The following is a 15,261-nucleotide window of genomic DNA, read 5'->3' as shown; positions in this document are numbered from 1 at the left end:
CATCATATTTTACCTGTACGCATCTTTGCCTTATTAGACCGACTGTTATAAATTTCTGGGGTCAACGTTTAAGATTTAGCTCTGCATTGACATTGCGTTCTCAGCATAAGTGCAGTCTACAATTTTATACGTTATGCTCTATTTGTCTTACATATTAGAACTATGGGGAATCCTCAGAAAAGCACAGTTAAAGACGAAGACGTAACCAGTCTGCATGATGACCTTTCCTCAATGCCAGAACTTCTAGCGGACAAGGGAGATAAATCAATTCTTACCCTTCATATGCTATGCGTAAGACAATGACATGCTCAAAAACAGCACCGACAGCCGAGTCACCAACACAGGACTCAGCATTATTTGCAACTCCCTTTATCTTGCCTCATTGGGATTCGACTCGATTTTTTCAAAGCAACAGCGAAGGACAGAGCTAAACGTAGGACAAGTTCCCTCTCACTCAGCAGACAAACGGACCGGTTACGTGAATCAAACATCATGAAACCCATCACAACCTGATGATTCTGACGATAGCTTCCCGACACATATAGCCTATTTTCGTTACGACCGTCCTCAGCCATATACCAAGGAACACGAAAGGCCAAGAAAAACAATATTTCTGGCTCATTCACTAACAGTCCGGCCTCCAGAACGTCAAACCCAACTTTTTGCAGACATGTTCAGGGACCAGTCTAACCCACATACTGCCTCGAAACATGATTAGTTCCTCTCGTTTCAACAGAAGGTGCTTCGCAAAATCGCTCCACTCCGACGAAAGAAAGAGACTCTTTATTCAGATAACCTCTCGAAGTCACGGTTTCTAATTCAGAGCGTTCTAAGAGTTTACTGAGCGGCAGTCCTCGTCATTCTTCGCCAGTATTTATCATGCATTACAGAAGACCTCAGCCGTAACGCATGCAAACAGGAAGATGTTGTTTGTTCTCAAGTGCTGGCATCACTTCTAGACTATCTGATTTCTCGGGAAGATTTAGACTGCCGAACCTCCACTGAGGGCGTTTTCCGCTTTGGCCCCTAATGTTATGTTATCCTCGCACTTCATAAGCAACCTGGATCAGAGCTCCAACATCTGTTTATCTTATGACGAAACGAAAAAGTCCAATTTCAATTACTTCCACAGTCTCCAAAGGTTACGTACATTCTTACCTGCCTTCATCATCAGTTCGTCGGTGGTTCTACCTTGACCATACTCCAGTTTTTCATTTGGAAACCTCAGCAGTCGACCCTGATATCGCCGATTTGAAGATGACAAAGCCACACTAAATATGTATGGATCGGATGGTCATTGATGACACTCAGCAGTTAGTGATCAGTATTGGTACCATGGCTTCGATGTTGGACATAGTCTTTATGGTTATCTTCCAACAGACGGAACATATTTTATAGTCTCATACACGGAATACCTTAAGGCACGCATAGGGATCGGTCTTAATAATTACCTGAGTATTGAACAGAGCCACTCACCACACTGTCCAATGCTCTAACCACATATGTAAATTCACAATTGGCGGAACACGACTCTGTGCTCTCTGAATGCACTTTCCTGAAGGACCACCACATGGCCAAAATATGAGCACAGACGTTATCCATTAACCATCGTTTTCATGGCCAGATTGAAGAAGTCTGCAAATAAGCCCCCAAGGAGACCAATTACCCTCTCAAGCAACGAAATAGTTGATACAGGGATAATACGGAAAATTAACATAAAGGACCCAAGGGCCAACATAGGAAATAAACACCTGACAACCGTCATATCGAAGCTCCACCCAGCGATGTCCACAATTCTCGCAAGCCAAAGTTGATAAAGCAGCCAGACGGCCCTGTCGTTCGCTCCAACGTTTTCTGGGCTTTTGTACCGGAATTTGTTCTTATCCCAGTTACAATGGCACCCTGCCTCCGGTCATCCACCTAAGCGCCCTCATTCAGTTCATTCACGCCTCAGGATCTCAAAGACAACGCAACAGTGCAGTTTGAATGCCGTACAAGAGGGAGACTCGGCCATCAGTCTGGACTTTTATGTTCCTGTTCACCAGGCTTCGATGACATTCCTGCGATTCTCCCAAAACATTGTATACCAATTCAGAACATATCCAGAAAGGCACATCATCAGCCACTGGATCTTCACGCGTCTGATGAATCAAGTAATGGCTCATGTCCAGGCCATTTCTACGGAAGCAATATGAAGTTTCCTGGAAGACATCCTGCATAAGCATCAGGTGAGTTATATCCAAACACGACATGTCAACAAGGGAAACTCAAACCATTTTACCATCTTAGCAATTTGTTCACCTAGGTATGGAGTTCAATACACATGTAACATGATTCGTCCCCCTCAGGATCGGGCATTGAAAATCTGAACCATGTTTGCTTCTTTACTTTCGAGGAAAATTCGACTAGCACGGCAATTCGTTCGCCTACTAGGCTTGCTCAACGCGGCAGCGAACATCATTGTCGTGGATCTCCTTGTTATGTGACTATTGAACATAATTATTCTGACCCAATTGATACCAAACGTTTGCCAACTTGACCAACCTCTCACCATCTGCACATACCTGAGACACAATCTGCAGAACTGTGGCATCCAAATTTGGCTCAAGGTGGGTTTACATATACAAATGAAATCGCCCGAGATTACAGTCTGTAATGAACCAGCTGCGGACAACTGATAGAGAAAGCAAGAGAAACAAAGTGTTGCCTTATACTTATTGCACCACTCAGATAGATGTCGTGGATCAATAACCTTGTCAATTCCGCAAGGAAAATTCCTCGGAATATTTGAATTGTCCCTCACGTACTCAAACAAAACCGACCGTCGGTTTTTCATTCTTTCCCATACCTGCACGTCAGCTTTTACTACAAAAGGTCCTCAGAATTAAACAATTATCATAACACGTCATGGAGTGCATCGATCTAGCCAGGTGCTTCACTCACCTGAAAACATACAAATGGCACTTTTTCACCCAGTGGTGCGCTAACGAATACATCTAACCTCTCCAGGCATATATAACACAAATAGCTGACCACGTCACCACGGAGGAGAGGATATCGAACAAAACAAGAGCTTAGACAACCTTCTCTCTATCTCTGAGGTACACAACACCAAATGACATGTGTCCAAAACTGAACCTATCTTAAACTGGTTAAACAAGGCACCTTTTGAATCACTCTAAATGACATTTCAGCACACCTTTCATACAAGACCCTGTTTCCTTGTGGCATTAGCAACAATGGGTAGAATTAGCGATGAATGCCCTATCAGCAAACCCGAAATACATGCAGTTCCGACAAGGAGAATCAGTCATGACGGCATTCTTTTTTGTCACCAAGAACAGGCTGATTTCCAGAAGTTACCAGACTTTCATCATGAAAACTCTGTCTAGTCTTCAGACATCAACTCAAGACCTAACAGAAGACCTAGTTTGGGCTTTGAAGTTGTGCCCTAATAGAACGGTGCCTTTACGACGAGGAAAATCTGGTCTGTTTTAACCTCAAGAAGAACAGGAGGATATATCAACACAGATTATCTCGTCCTGCATTAAGAGGGGTAATCGCTCTGCCTATTGAGAAATAACCCCACCTCAAATGAACTTCTTAAGCATTTTGCCTCACGAGGTTAAATAAATTACCAACAGCATCACGTTCGACAGGAACTGTTCTGCAGCCGACATCTTTCAAGCCTTGGGATGTTGATCGGAGTCCACATTTTCTAGCTTTTATATCTGCGTTCTGTCATCCCAAATGACCATATTCGATCCCGAGGGACCTATATTTGCAGTTGAACAGGTAATCTTTCTAGGCTGATCAACAACTTCTGAAGACGCGGCTTCACAACTGCCGATGAATTTGCGGGGGTTGGATGGAAATTGTTTCCAAATTTGAAGCTGCGCTCCGACAGATGAAGTCCCCTCCAGTCAGATTACCTAGAAGCTGTCTCACACACCTTCGGGGACCGGAGATGGTTTCTCTTCTGTAATGGGATTTACCTCCCTCCAACTCTTACCAATTATACAAAGGCTTTATGATTGGATAACGTATTTAATTAAGAACCTGATTTTTTCTAGTAAAATAGGTTTAATCGAGAATACTTACACAATCATAATTCAGATAAACCTTCCCAGCCTCCTAGCAGTTATATCCACATAAATCGTGCTTTCCACTCCAGTAGTAAGTAATAGGTACGTGGTTTTTGTCGCAAATCCTTATACCTAAGGGCACATCACTCTGCTCGACCCCCATCTAAGTAGATACACAATTTTTAGCTTCCTTTAGTTAAAAGTAGTATCTGGGAGTGTGGATTTGCGAGGTAATAGTAGTTCTCCTAAGGTATTATGATTGAGTAAGTATTCTCGAAGAAACATATTTAACCAGGAAAACTTGATTTCGTTTTCAATATGTCCATTTTTGAGCAATTTCATCATCATCATCAGTATCGACATCGTTGACCGATGTTATCATCAGTATGTCCATCTTTGATTTCGTCATCAGTATGCTCATCGTTGACTGTTTTCATCATCAGTATGGCCATGGTTGACTAATTCCAAGACGAGTATGTTTATCATGGACTGATTTCATCAGTATAGCAATCGTTGACTGATTTCATCAGCTGACAGTATTCAGCAATAGTAATCAGTACATATGTTCCACGGTTATGTTTACATTTGTAAGCAGCTAACGCAACAAGTATACCCCCTATTTCTTTGTTGCCTCTTTTTCTCCCTCTGTGTCTCTTCCTCTATATCACTCTTTCTTTCTATCTCTCTCTCTCTCTCTCTCTCTCTCTCTAATATGATATCATTAAATTGTGAAGATTTCATCACAGTCTATTCATTTTTGGTATTTAGGTTTGTAATGTGAGATTTAATTTCAGTTATAGTTAGATGTCAAAAGAACGTTCTGAAAGAAACAAAAGTGTTTCTACCTAACCTATATATCTAATAACCGTTAAAGGTGTATTGAATTTTACTTCATCAATATGGTGCAAAATATCTTCCGATATTAAATAGTTTTGTTTTCTTGGGCAGTATTTCTTTGTGACATAAGCTTTCGTAGAAATTACAAAATTTTAAATTCTACAACGCTTGTCATAGAAAATTGGATACCGGATTGTTCAGTTGAGCAAAGTCGACCTGTTTCTGGCATGGTTAACATGGCTGACATGCAGGTTTTTAATGAAATTTGAAAGAAGTTTAAACATCAACAACACTCTAACAATATGTTCTTAAACTTTATAGCACCTGTAATCGAATATACATATTTGCAACTATTACATTGCAAAGGTTTTTCAAATGTTAAGATTGGTATTTACTGTGACGTTTTTGGATTAACTTCCTTCGTTGACTTTAGTGTGGTGATCAGCATAAGTATTTTGTATACCGTACATGTATAACTCATTGGCTTTCTAATGCGCTATTTTTCTCCCTCAAATATTATACACATTCTTTATCTTGCGATAACTCAAAGTGTTCATTCTGTTTAATATTTTATCTATGCAGTGTGCATCCTTCCTCAAATACTTTTAAAAATAGCAATAAGTCAATCCTCGTATATTTCATTGGTAGAATCCATCTATTACAAGATACTTGATCATTTACATTTTAAAAATACCTTATTTTTACGATTCATTCGTTTCTTCTTTATGTTGGGGGGTGTGTGTGTGCATATGTTTGCTTATTAATCTTATTTGTATTGTAATTTTCTCGTATCCCCCCCATACGGGAGTTTGGAAAATAGATTAATCAAGCTTCCTCTGTTAATATCTACTCCTCTATTCCGCAGTAAATATTTGTATCCATTTGGTTGGTGCAATGGATTATCTTTCCATTATTATTTCGCAGGCTGAACAATCTTTGCTTCTGTTTGATTTAGGTTACATATAGCTTGTATTAGGAATCTGCTTCAGTTGGAAATTATCACTTCATCACTTATGTGTCAATTTAGATTTGACATATTTTTTAAAGTAACGTAACGTAATGTATTGAATCACAATAATTACCACAAACAAAACTTTATTAAACTATAGCAATTTCATTCAGTAAATATTGAAATCTGGTTTGCCATTAAAATAATAAAAGCTTATATGAGCTTTGCAAACTTTTTATTGTACGGAATATATGAAAGGTCCAAACCGTTTTACGGTACTTTCTTCCAGACCAAAACCCTTGCTCACAATTTCAAATACCAGTCGGCTTACATTCTCGAGAGGAACATAGGCATTTATAGGTGTAAACAAGTGATAAATTCTTATAGGTGTATACATGTGATAAATTCTTATAGGTGTATACATGTAATAAATTCTTTTAGGTGTATAAATGTGATAAATTCTTTCTTCAACTTGCGGTGTGAGTGGTTGTTTAGTATTTTATAAAGACTCTAGGTGATAGATGCTAAGATAAACAATCCGTGTAAAAGCTTTAATTTCAGTCAGATTTGTTTGCATCTGTTAACTGTACGCATGGTTCTCTACAACAATTGAGCTATTACCTTTTCATTCCTTCTTTTCAACTTGTGTCGTAAAAAGTGGTTTATAGAACAGTTCTATAATGATATAATAACGCTTTTATTTTTTTCCTCCTCAGGAATGGAAGCTCCTGCAACAGAAGTCATAGAAACAACAACAACAACATCAGAGATAGGTACACTTTTAAAATCTCATTTCTGTATATCTTGATTTAAAAATATATGGTTAATGAATAACCACATGTACCCTGAATATTACTTTACGTGATTGATAGAAGTCAGTGTATATTGTTGAATTCTCATAACATCCATTTTATTATCTACCAGTTTCCTGCGGAATGGATTTACATTGGAAGAATTACAATGGATACTGTTATTATATCAGTTCCAATTCAGTCACAAGATCATGGCATGCCGCCCGAGCCTTTTGTATGAAAAAAGGAGCACAACTAGCAAGCATTCACAGCCAAATGGAAAATGATGTTATCTTCAGTAAAGTAAGAATATATATATATATATATATATATATATATATATATATATATATATATATATATATATATATATATATATATATATATATATATATATATATATATATATATATATATATATTAATGTTTAGAGCCCCTAATAAACTAAATATAACAATACCCTGCCAAGTCAAATCAATATCAGACGTCTTCATATAATCTGACACATACATTCGAATCGAACAACCCCTTCATCTTGCTTTGACTTTTGATAAAATATAGCATTTCGCCACTGAACCTTGGCCTTGTTAAAAGAAAAAGTCATTATTTACCACTATGTAACTGGATAGATAAGAAACAACCATACTGTATAACATGTCCTAGTACTTATTTGTTTTCCGGAAACAGCGCTAGAGAACGCGTAACATTATCAAAAGTTAGGTTTGATACACACACAATATAAATTCCTTGATATACCAAAAATGGGATGATGGCAGCAGAGATAAAACTAATATTATCATTCTTTGTAGGAGACATTGTAGCTATCATAGGAATGTCTATATTGCAGAATTATCACGTTAGAAAAACGTCTTCGAACAAATTCTAACTACTTGCATCTGATACCTTGGTACAAAATGCAAACGAAAATGTGGCTATGTGTAAGTGCAGGGTCATTTACACGAAACCAACTATACTTTATTAGCTTTTATGATAAGATAAATATGCAAAATCATACCTTTACAAGAAAACAAAACAACAATGACCAACATATGAGGTCACAAGTTTTGCAATACGTCTAAGCAAACATCAGAAAATAAAATAATACTTACTAGTCCATGTTTGATCCTACAAGTTCTGTTTGGTGCAGTCCGGAATCTGGATCTGTTGTTAATATCAGTTATCAAAACTCCCAGTGTTTCTACGATTTAGCATCATTATACTGAATGTGTAGTTCAATTTTTATTCATTTTCTAGAGGAGTTGGTCTTCTAATCGTGCAGTATACGAGACTGTACCTCATTTTTTAACACATAAACTCTTGGTACTGACTACGCATTGCAGCATTAGAAACATAACGAATTTATTATATGCTTATTCTGTTGTATTAGTTTTCCTCCAAGTACGTTTAATAATCAGTTATCGAGGGCAAATTCTCCACAAGAATGGCTGTAAGATGTTACTTTTCTTCAATTTCTTTATTTAGACTTCGTAATGATTGACCTATATGTAATTGTTCAACTCGTAAGTTAATGTCACTTCGGAGCTTATAAAGCAAGGTGTTGATGATGTATCGTCTGAAAGAAAAAGAGGACTGTAAACTTCCTTACCTAGCTTTTATTCTGTTTCCGAACCTGATATATCGCAGAAACTATTTTTTTTCTAATAGAATAAAAGCAAATCCGTTTCAATTGTAATTATACTATGCAAAACACAATCTGCCAAACGCCATTTTTAGTGTTTTGGCATAAAGCTGTATTTCATTAATAAATAACAATTTGAACAGTTTTGTGAGTATTTTCGCCAGCGACTGAATGGTACGGCCTACTTCTAACGTACGCACTATAAATCCCTGCGATTTTCTATCGATAATATGTTGACACACACACATTGATAGACAACATGGAACGCATACATTGTGGTTTTTTCTTCTTCTTTAGGTTAGTGAACTAGATGCAAGATCTTGGATTGGGCTCAGTGAATTATCATTTACAGGTTTAACGTGAGTATGACGGTGATCCAATGTTCAAGCAAACAAGTTCTGCGCCAGGATAATATAAGGAGTACATATACAAAGCAAGCACTAAACATATAATCTAATAGAAATTATAGACACCTACCTGTAGAATCACTAGGGTGAATCTACAACAAGAAATATAAAACTAAAACGTTTTCTATGAATAATAAATGAGGGTGGTTTTGCGTATATCACATAGAGAACCATCTTGCTTTGACCTAATTCCAGGTTGAGCACAAAAGACGGACGCGTGCCGAAAAATCAACACCATCCACAAGAGATATTCAGTTGAAATTATATACCTGTGGAGTTATGCATGCAGGTTGTCAGAAACGATGTCAAGATAATTTTGTAGCGATATAAAGGATAATAACTGTACTAATAATAATAATAATAATAATAATAATAATAATAATAATAATAATAATAATTACTTGCGAAAAGAATATAGAAAAATTTTCGACATATGACAACTGATGACACTTTGTGATTCCGATAAGACTGTAACTTGAAGGTTCGGTTTATTTCATCTAGGCAGAAGTCTTGATGAGTTTTAATTGTTGCATTCAGTATCGTTCAATTCCGATTCACCCATTCTGGGTTCAATCGGTGGCATTTCGAAGACTTGAGTGAATTTCTAATTGCGGTTTAGTGATTGGCGACATTCGGGTTTATTTGTTTGCGAATGTGGCTGTTGTAATTATTCATTCATTTTCTAAAATCAACAGATGCTGCATATCAGAAGATACACTGCATTCCTGGCTCGACATCCCATCGTCTTGAAATATTATATGCATACCTTTGGGTTATTCAATGTAATGCCAATACGTTAGAATGAAAGTCTTGTAGAGTTGTGGTATCGCGGTGGAATGTTATAACGAAAGGGACACGCTTGCTGCTTTGCTTGTTGTTATATTTCGGGAGGACTTCGATTCTGAGGATTCTAGTTTCATAATAGCTTCATTTATACATCTCCTTCTGCACCATCTCCATCTAAGGGTCTCCTTGAGTTATCATAGTCCCTTTTTAAAGGTAGCAAGATTACACCATATGTGCTTCGTACGAACTCAGATACCGTTAGGGATGTTTATTTCCTTCTGGAAATGGCAGCTGGTTGAGAGTAAATCCTAGCATGCATCAGTAGTTTCCATGTTCCCCGACAAGAAGATAGATTGAATATTCAAAGATATACTGGACCCGTTCTTGACTCCGAAATAAATTTGATAGTAGGTTCAAAGCTACTGGCAAATTCAAGAAATATTTTGAAATTGTCGTCCGCTTCAATCCATTTTAAGTCTATGTCCTTAAAGAATCGACACCAACTGTGAGGTATATAGGGTACCTCGTTCGAAAGCTTTTTTCTCAAGTCTTACCTTGAAAATTCTGACATATGACAGAGCCATTTTAGTACCAAATGCAGTCTCATTAATGTATATATATATTCGTAGGTGGTCTGACAGGACTTCGGTCGATTTCGTCAACTGGGCTAATAACGAGCCGGATAATGAAAATTACATGGCAGCATGCGTTGCTATGACTTCTGGCGGAGGTGAGTTAAACTTTGGATAAGCTAGAGAGTGATATAGTTCTTCTCTAATCTTTGACCAAGCAAACCGAATAAGTAAATTTTCATAATTATTTCTCTATATTATGTAAGATATCTTTATAACACTCTTCAACCTCTTTACTTCTCAATTTCCTTGTGAATCCATTCTCAATCGCAGCAAATTTATTGAAATGTATATGGGTGGATATTTCTAGTCTTTAGTTTGATTTAATTCTACTTTATAATCTTTCCCACTTAGCAATTCTTATAACTTTCGTTCCTGTCGTTCATTAACTTTCCTCGTCCCTAGTAGGTAGTCTGGCACTATATTTCAAATCGTCTCACAACAAATACAAGAGCATAACGATCTTTTACCTGCAGGTGTTTGGTCTGATGAGGACTGCAACAGAATATTGCCGTTTGTTTGCAAAAGATCGATCATTGGCAATAACATAACGCCACTTCCACCTACACAAGCAGCTGTAGGAGGTTGTCTGCCAGATTTCTTTGCATTTGGTAAGATGTTAGAAGAACCGTTTACGAAGATGTCACTTAAAGACTAAACAAAAAAGAATTCAAACCCTGAATTTTTTTGAAATCACAAATTAATAAGAAATAACGACTCTGCAAGTGATCTTATCTCTTTATTCGGTGCAGTTTCTTTTGTTCCTAAGTTATTTTGGAAAACGTGGAGGTGTCTAACGAATATTGAAATTCACCGTCCTCAAAGACATTAATATTTTACGATTTTAAAATAGACTTATATGAATGCTGATTATGAGAATTTGAATAAGAACTCTTATAATAAAGTTCTGCTACCACTGGAACATTTTCTCGGAATTTCTCCCTCTTTTTTAAAAGTATTACTAGTCGAATTGGGGATCTTATCTAAAGAATGACCAATAAATGCTTCAACTAAATTAATAATTTCCTGATCAGCATCTTTCCAGGAGCTCATCTTGACATAGTTCTAGTAACTGCACGGGCAGGATTAAAATCAGAGATTGTCATTAGGATTAACTTTTGTTCCAAACAAGGCTTGTCATTTCCATTTTGATTAAATAAAACTTTTATTTCCATTAGGGTCATTGCGTAGTACAAATGAATACCCTCATAAGGTAAAGAAACATTGCTCCAACAGTCACGAATCCTGGGACTACATCTGATTTCACAATGACATATTGGATGAAAGCATTAAAAAAGACATACGCTACTCCCGATTAAGAAATCATTCACTTGAAGACTTCTCATGCAAAAAATCCAAAGTAACTGATAACAAAAGACTCTGAGAAGCTCATACTTCCCGTTATATATTAATATGGATAGGCTTTGCAGAATCAACAATAAGTCATATGAACTCTTTCTGCCTGAATAGTTCATAATTAGAATTCATCATGATAAAATCATATTGGTGTTTGTTTTACCCTCCAACAGATTTCTTTTATTACAGCACTGCGACCTTGATCTCTGATAAATTAGAATATTTCGAGCATTTGTTTCTTTATTCTTTTGCTTATTTTTTTACCAAGTAGCATTCAGAAATGACATGCATTTTTTTGACAATAAATGCGCATAAGAGCTAGTAATTATTTTTTATCAGTCTTATCTGAGATTAGTTTTCTGAAAGTTGTGGCATATATAGATTTGGCTCACATAAAACTGAGATATGTTTTTACCCAAACCTGCTGAGAGGAAAACTTATTGACAAATGAAACTTGTTTGTCAGATTTCGAACAGCATATTTTAATTTTTGATATTTTTCTCGTAAAGGTAGGTATTCACATCACTACATGTGCAATTATTGAGCTCTACAATTAATACGATTTTTCTCAGGTTATCATAATTATCAACATTCTTGGCTGAGCTCCGCTATGAAAGAGTTGTTCTTTTTCATTTGCAAACTCAGCATGGGTTTACCCAGTTTATTCTATACAATTCAAAAACTCTTGTCCATTTGCAGAGACAGACCTATTAATCATACTCAAAGCACTATCATCCAAAATTTCATACACTACTAAATAATGAACCAAAATAGTTTGCATCTATTGTTTTGCCACATATGCTTTCTTTTCAGAAATAACATAATGTCTTTTAAGCTCAAGCAACTCGACCTTTTTAAAATACTCTGACTCTTCCTGGGTTAAAGTTCTTCATTTTAAATGGCATTGCGTATGCTAATTGGTTCCACTCAAGATTTTTCCAATGTGTGAAAATGAAATTTATGCCAGCGACAGGGAAAATTCAGTATAAAAAAGTTAATTTGAAGTTAAAAGACAATTTTAATATCTCTTGAAACGTTTTTAACAAATTCAGATACTAGACGATCCCTGAATTTATGCTACGACTTAATGTTTATAAACTAAACAAAAGAAAGAAAGCAAAACAAAAGAGTTTATTAAAATCAACAAATATGTTTAAATTACTAGTGAAAATATAAGAGTGTCCAACATAAATATGAATTAACTCCCAAATATTCGAAAACGTTGTATCACAAATCCAAACAACTTATTAATAAGTTGCAAACACAAAAGAAACATAAGAATACTCAGGTCGGCCAGTCCTCAACCCTCAGTTACAGACAAAGGTCAAGCAAACAGGAGAAATTAAATATAGACGTAAATAAGAAGGTTATATTCCATCCTAAAATGTTGAATGCATTTGAACGTTAAGTATATTCAATATTTATTAAATATTTTGGGTCCAGATGTCAGTGCTTTTCAGTCGTTGCTGAAATCAATACGTGTGCTCGTGCTTTACGTTTATACCCTTTAGATGGAGAAGTTCACTAAGCAATTTTTCTGACATATTATGGTCAACAAAAGCAAATTTATGTTCACGTTTTAACAAAGTACTTGAAAACATTTCCAACCTAATTGCCGTTCAAGCGGTTCAAGCTAGTTTGCAAACAATTTAGAATATTTTATACAATATTAAATTATTAATCAGCCCAATTGGTTTAAAGAAAACTCCCAAATTTAATAACTGTATGAGACTTTCTCCACTTTGTTATTATAGTTCAGTTCTATCGTTAGGCATTATGTATGCAGTGTTATGGAGTTATTATTAGGATGTTTAGTGTGACATGACCCAAGTAAAGATTAATAATGACACTAATAGGGTTTTATACTTTCCTGATTAGTTTCCTATTTACCTGATGTTATAAGTACCATAACTTTCATTTCTTGTAGGTAGCAAGTGCTTTATGATCCAATCTACAGGCAGGTATGACTGGATCAGAGCTAAGAAAGCCTGCAGTAAATATGGACCGGGTTTCAATCTTGCCAGCATCAATTCGCGGCTAGAACAAGGTAAACTGTGAAGACATAGTCATTTTAAGGCTACCTTCATGTAATGTACGTGTTTATATTATGTTTATATTACTTAATATTAAATAATATAAAGTTTGGTTACGTGAGCGAGAAAGGGTCTTGCAGTTGACCTTATTTTATATAAAGAAACTACCTAATAATTCATTATGCATTTGCAAACGTCCTTCAAAGATTCAGCTTACTGAATGTTAAGAAGCCTTGAAGATAACAAGATTTGTAGGGCAGTCAGTTTTGAAAAGAAAGTAACATGTGTACAATTAAAAGGAATACACATATTATATTATAGATATTACAGTATGAAAGGAAAAAGGGTCTCCTATTTGTGATTATGGAGTTTCATGAAATGTTAGGCATTACCATGACAACAGTTGCATTACATATCGTTTACATGGTGATCTATTTCGTCTTTCAGTGTTTTTGGTGCTACGTATGCGTGAGGCCGGTGGTTTGTCGGTTTTCATCGGCTTAAATGACCTAGATGTGAATGGCAAATATGAGTGGGAAGACAATTCTCCTGTCCAATACTCCAATTTCAGAGCAGAAGAACCGTCTGAACATGACATGGTATACAGTATATGCTAACATTGTACTAGATATATTTCCAACGGGAAGTACGATGAGGAAAGTGATTATTGTATTACAATTTATATTCCAGCTAAAATCATAGAGCAACGAAATTGAAATCAAATAACGGAGAAAATAGCTTTTCCCAACAACGAAAAAGTTGATTCTTTATTATCTAATCAAAATTTAAATACGCGAAGTGCAAAAACACGATTTTAAAAAAAAGTTGCAGTAGGTAACATTACATGTGTATGGTATATAAATTTACATGAAGAAAAAATAAAAGTAAAATATTTGCCATTATTTTCTAAACATTTTAATCGTGGAATTACCAGTGCACTATCGGTCACGTGAGGACAGACATAATTTCTGTCAGCAACTACTTCAAATGTGAGTAGCGATAATCAATGGAAAACTTTCTCGAGTTATGTCTCGACGCGTGCTCTTTAACATCGCAAGATAAAAGTTACGCAGCTTATGAGATGGGACGCAATGTTAACAAGAAATGCGAACATGCATTTATGTGTATATATATATATATATATATATATATATATATATATATATATATATATATATATATATATATATATAAGAAATCCCATTGTACAGCAAAGTTTTTTCAGTGTACGTGATATATAAATCTGTTTTAGTATGTTATTGTTCATGTCATGATGTTCTTTCGCAATATGTTTCAGGAGTATTGTGTGGAAATGTATCCCGATGGAACATGGAACAACCTGAACTGTGCTTCAGTGCGTGGTTTTGTATGTCAGGGTCCTAGAGGCATGTATATATGTATTTGGTATACATTATTAACTAATGTATTTGCAAAGAATTAGACCAATTGTACAGAAGAATGTACAAATCATGCCCTGAAGCAGTCGACACGGTGAATTTATTTTTAATTGCATACTCCTACATTTTTTGATCGACGCCTCATACCCAAGGACAGAGCTATTGTGGCATTGCGATGTGATTAATGTTCGCCAACTGTGGCGGGTTCTTCTGTCTGATGTTTGGACCTCTCAATCAAACGTCAAAAATGCTCCTGGTGGCCCCACATCCCTGCTGCTACGCCGAAAATAATGAAAAACATTTATAATAGTAATACATAACAAAAAACCAATGCAGAGTTGCAGTGCAA

The 15,261-nt window shown here is 36.0% G+C and overlaps 1 protein-coding gene across 2 annotated transcripts in view; it reads left to right on the top strand.

Moving 5' to 3' along the window:
- The window catches only part of LOC149791647 (lymphocyte antigen 75-like), a 195,995-nt gene that overhangs the window by 151,724 nt on the left and 29,010 nt on the right, over positions 1-15,261 (top strand). For both annotated transcript variants that reach the window (XM_089970198.1, XM_089970197.1), the window contains exons 44-51: positions 6,588-6,644; positions 6,796-6,965; positions 8,599-8,660; positions 10,124-10,224; positions 10,603-10,737; positions 13,410-13,529; positions 13,963-14,114; positions 14,813-14,900. In XM_089970198.1, coding sequence (XP_089826324.1) covers positions 6,588-6,644; positions 6,796-6,965; positions 8,599-8,660; positions 10,124-10,224; positions 10,603-10,737; positions 13,410-13,529; positions 13,963-14,114; positions 14,813-14,900 — 885 coding nt within the window. The remainder of the gene's footprint in view (positions 1-6,587; positions 6,645-6,795; positions 6,966-8,598; positions 8,661-10,123; positions 10,225-10,602; positions 10,738-13,409; positions 13,530-13,962; positions 14,115-14,812; positions 14,901-15,261) is intronic.

The sequence above is a fragment of the Sinohyriopsis cumingii genome, chromosome 9 (assembly GCF_028554795.1).
Source record: "Sinohyriopsis cumingii isolate HCF-2022 chromosome 9, ASM2855479v2, whole genome shotgun sequence".
NCBI classification, from domain to species: domain Eukaryota; kingdom Metazoa; phylum Mollusca; class Bivalvia; order Unionida; family Unionidae; genus Sinohyriopsis; species Sinohyriopsis cumingii.
The sequence above is the reverse complement of the archived record's forward strand: the minus strand, read 5'-3'. Positions and strand labels throughout refer to the sequence as shown.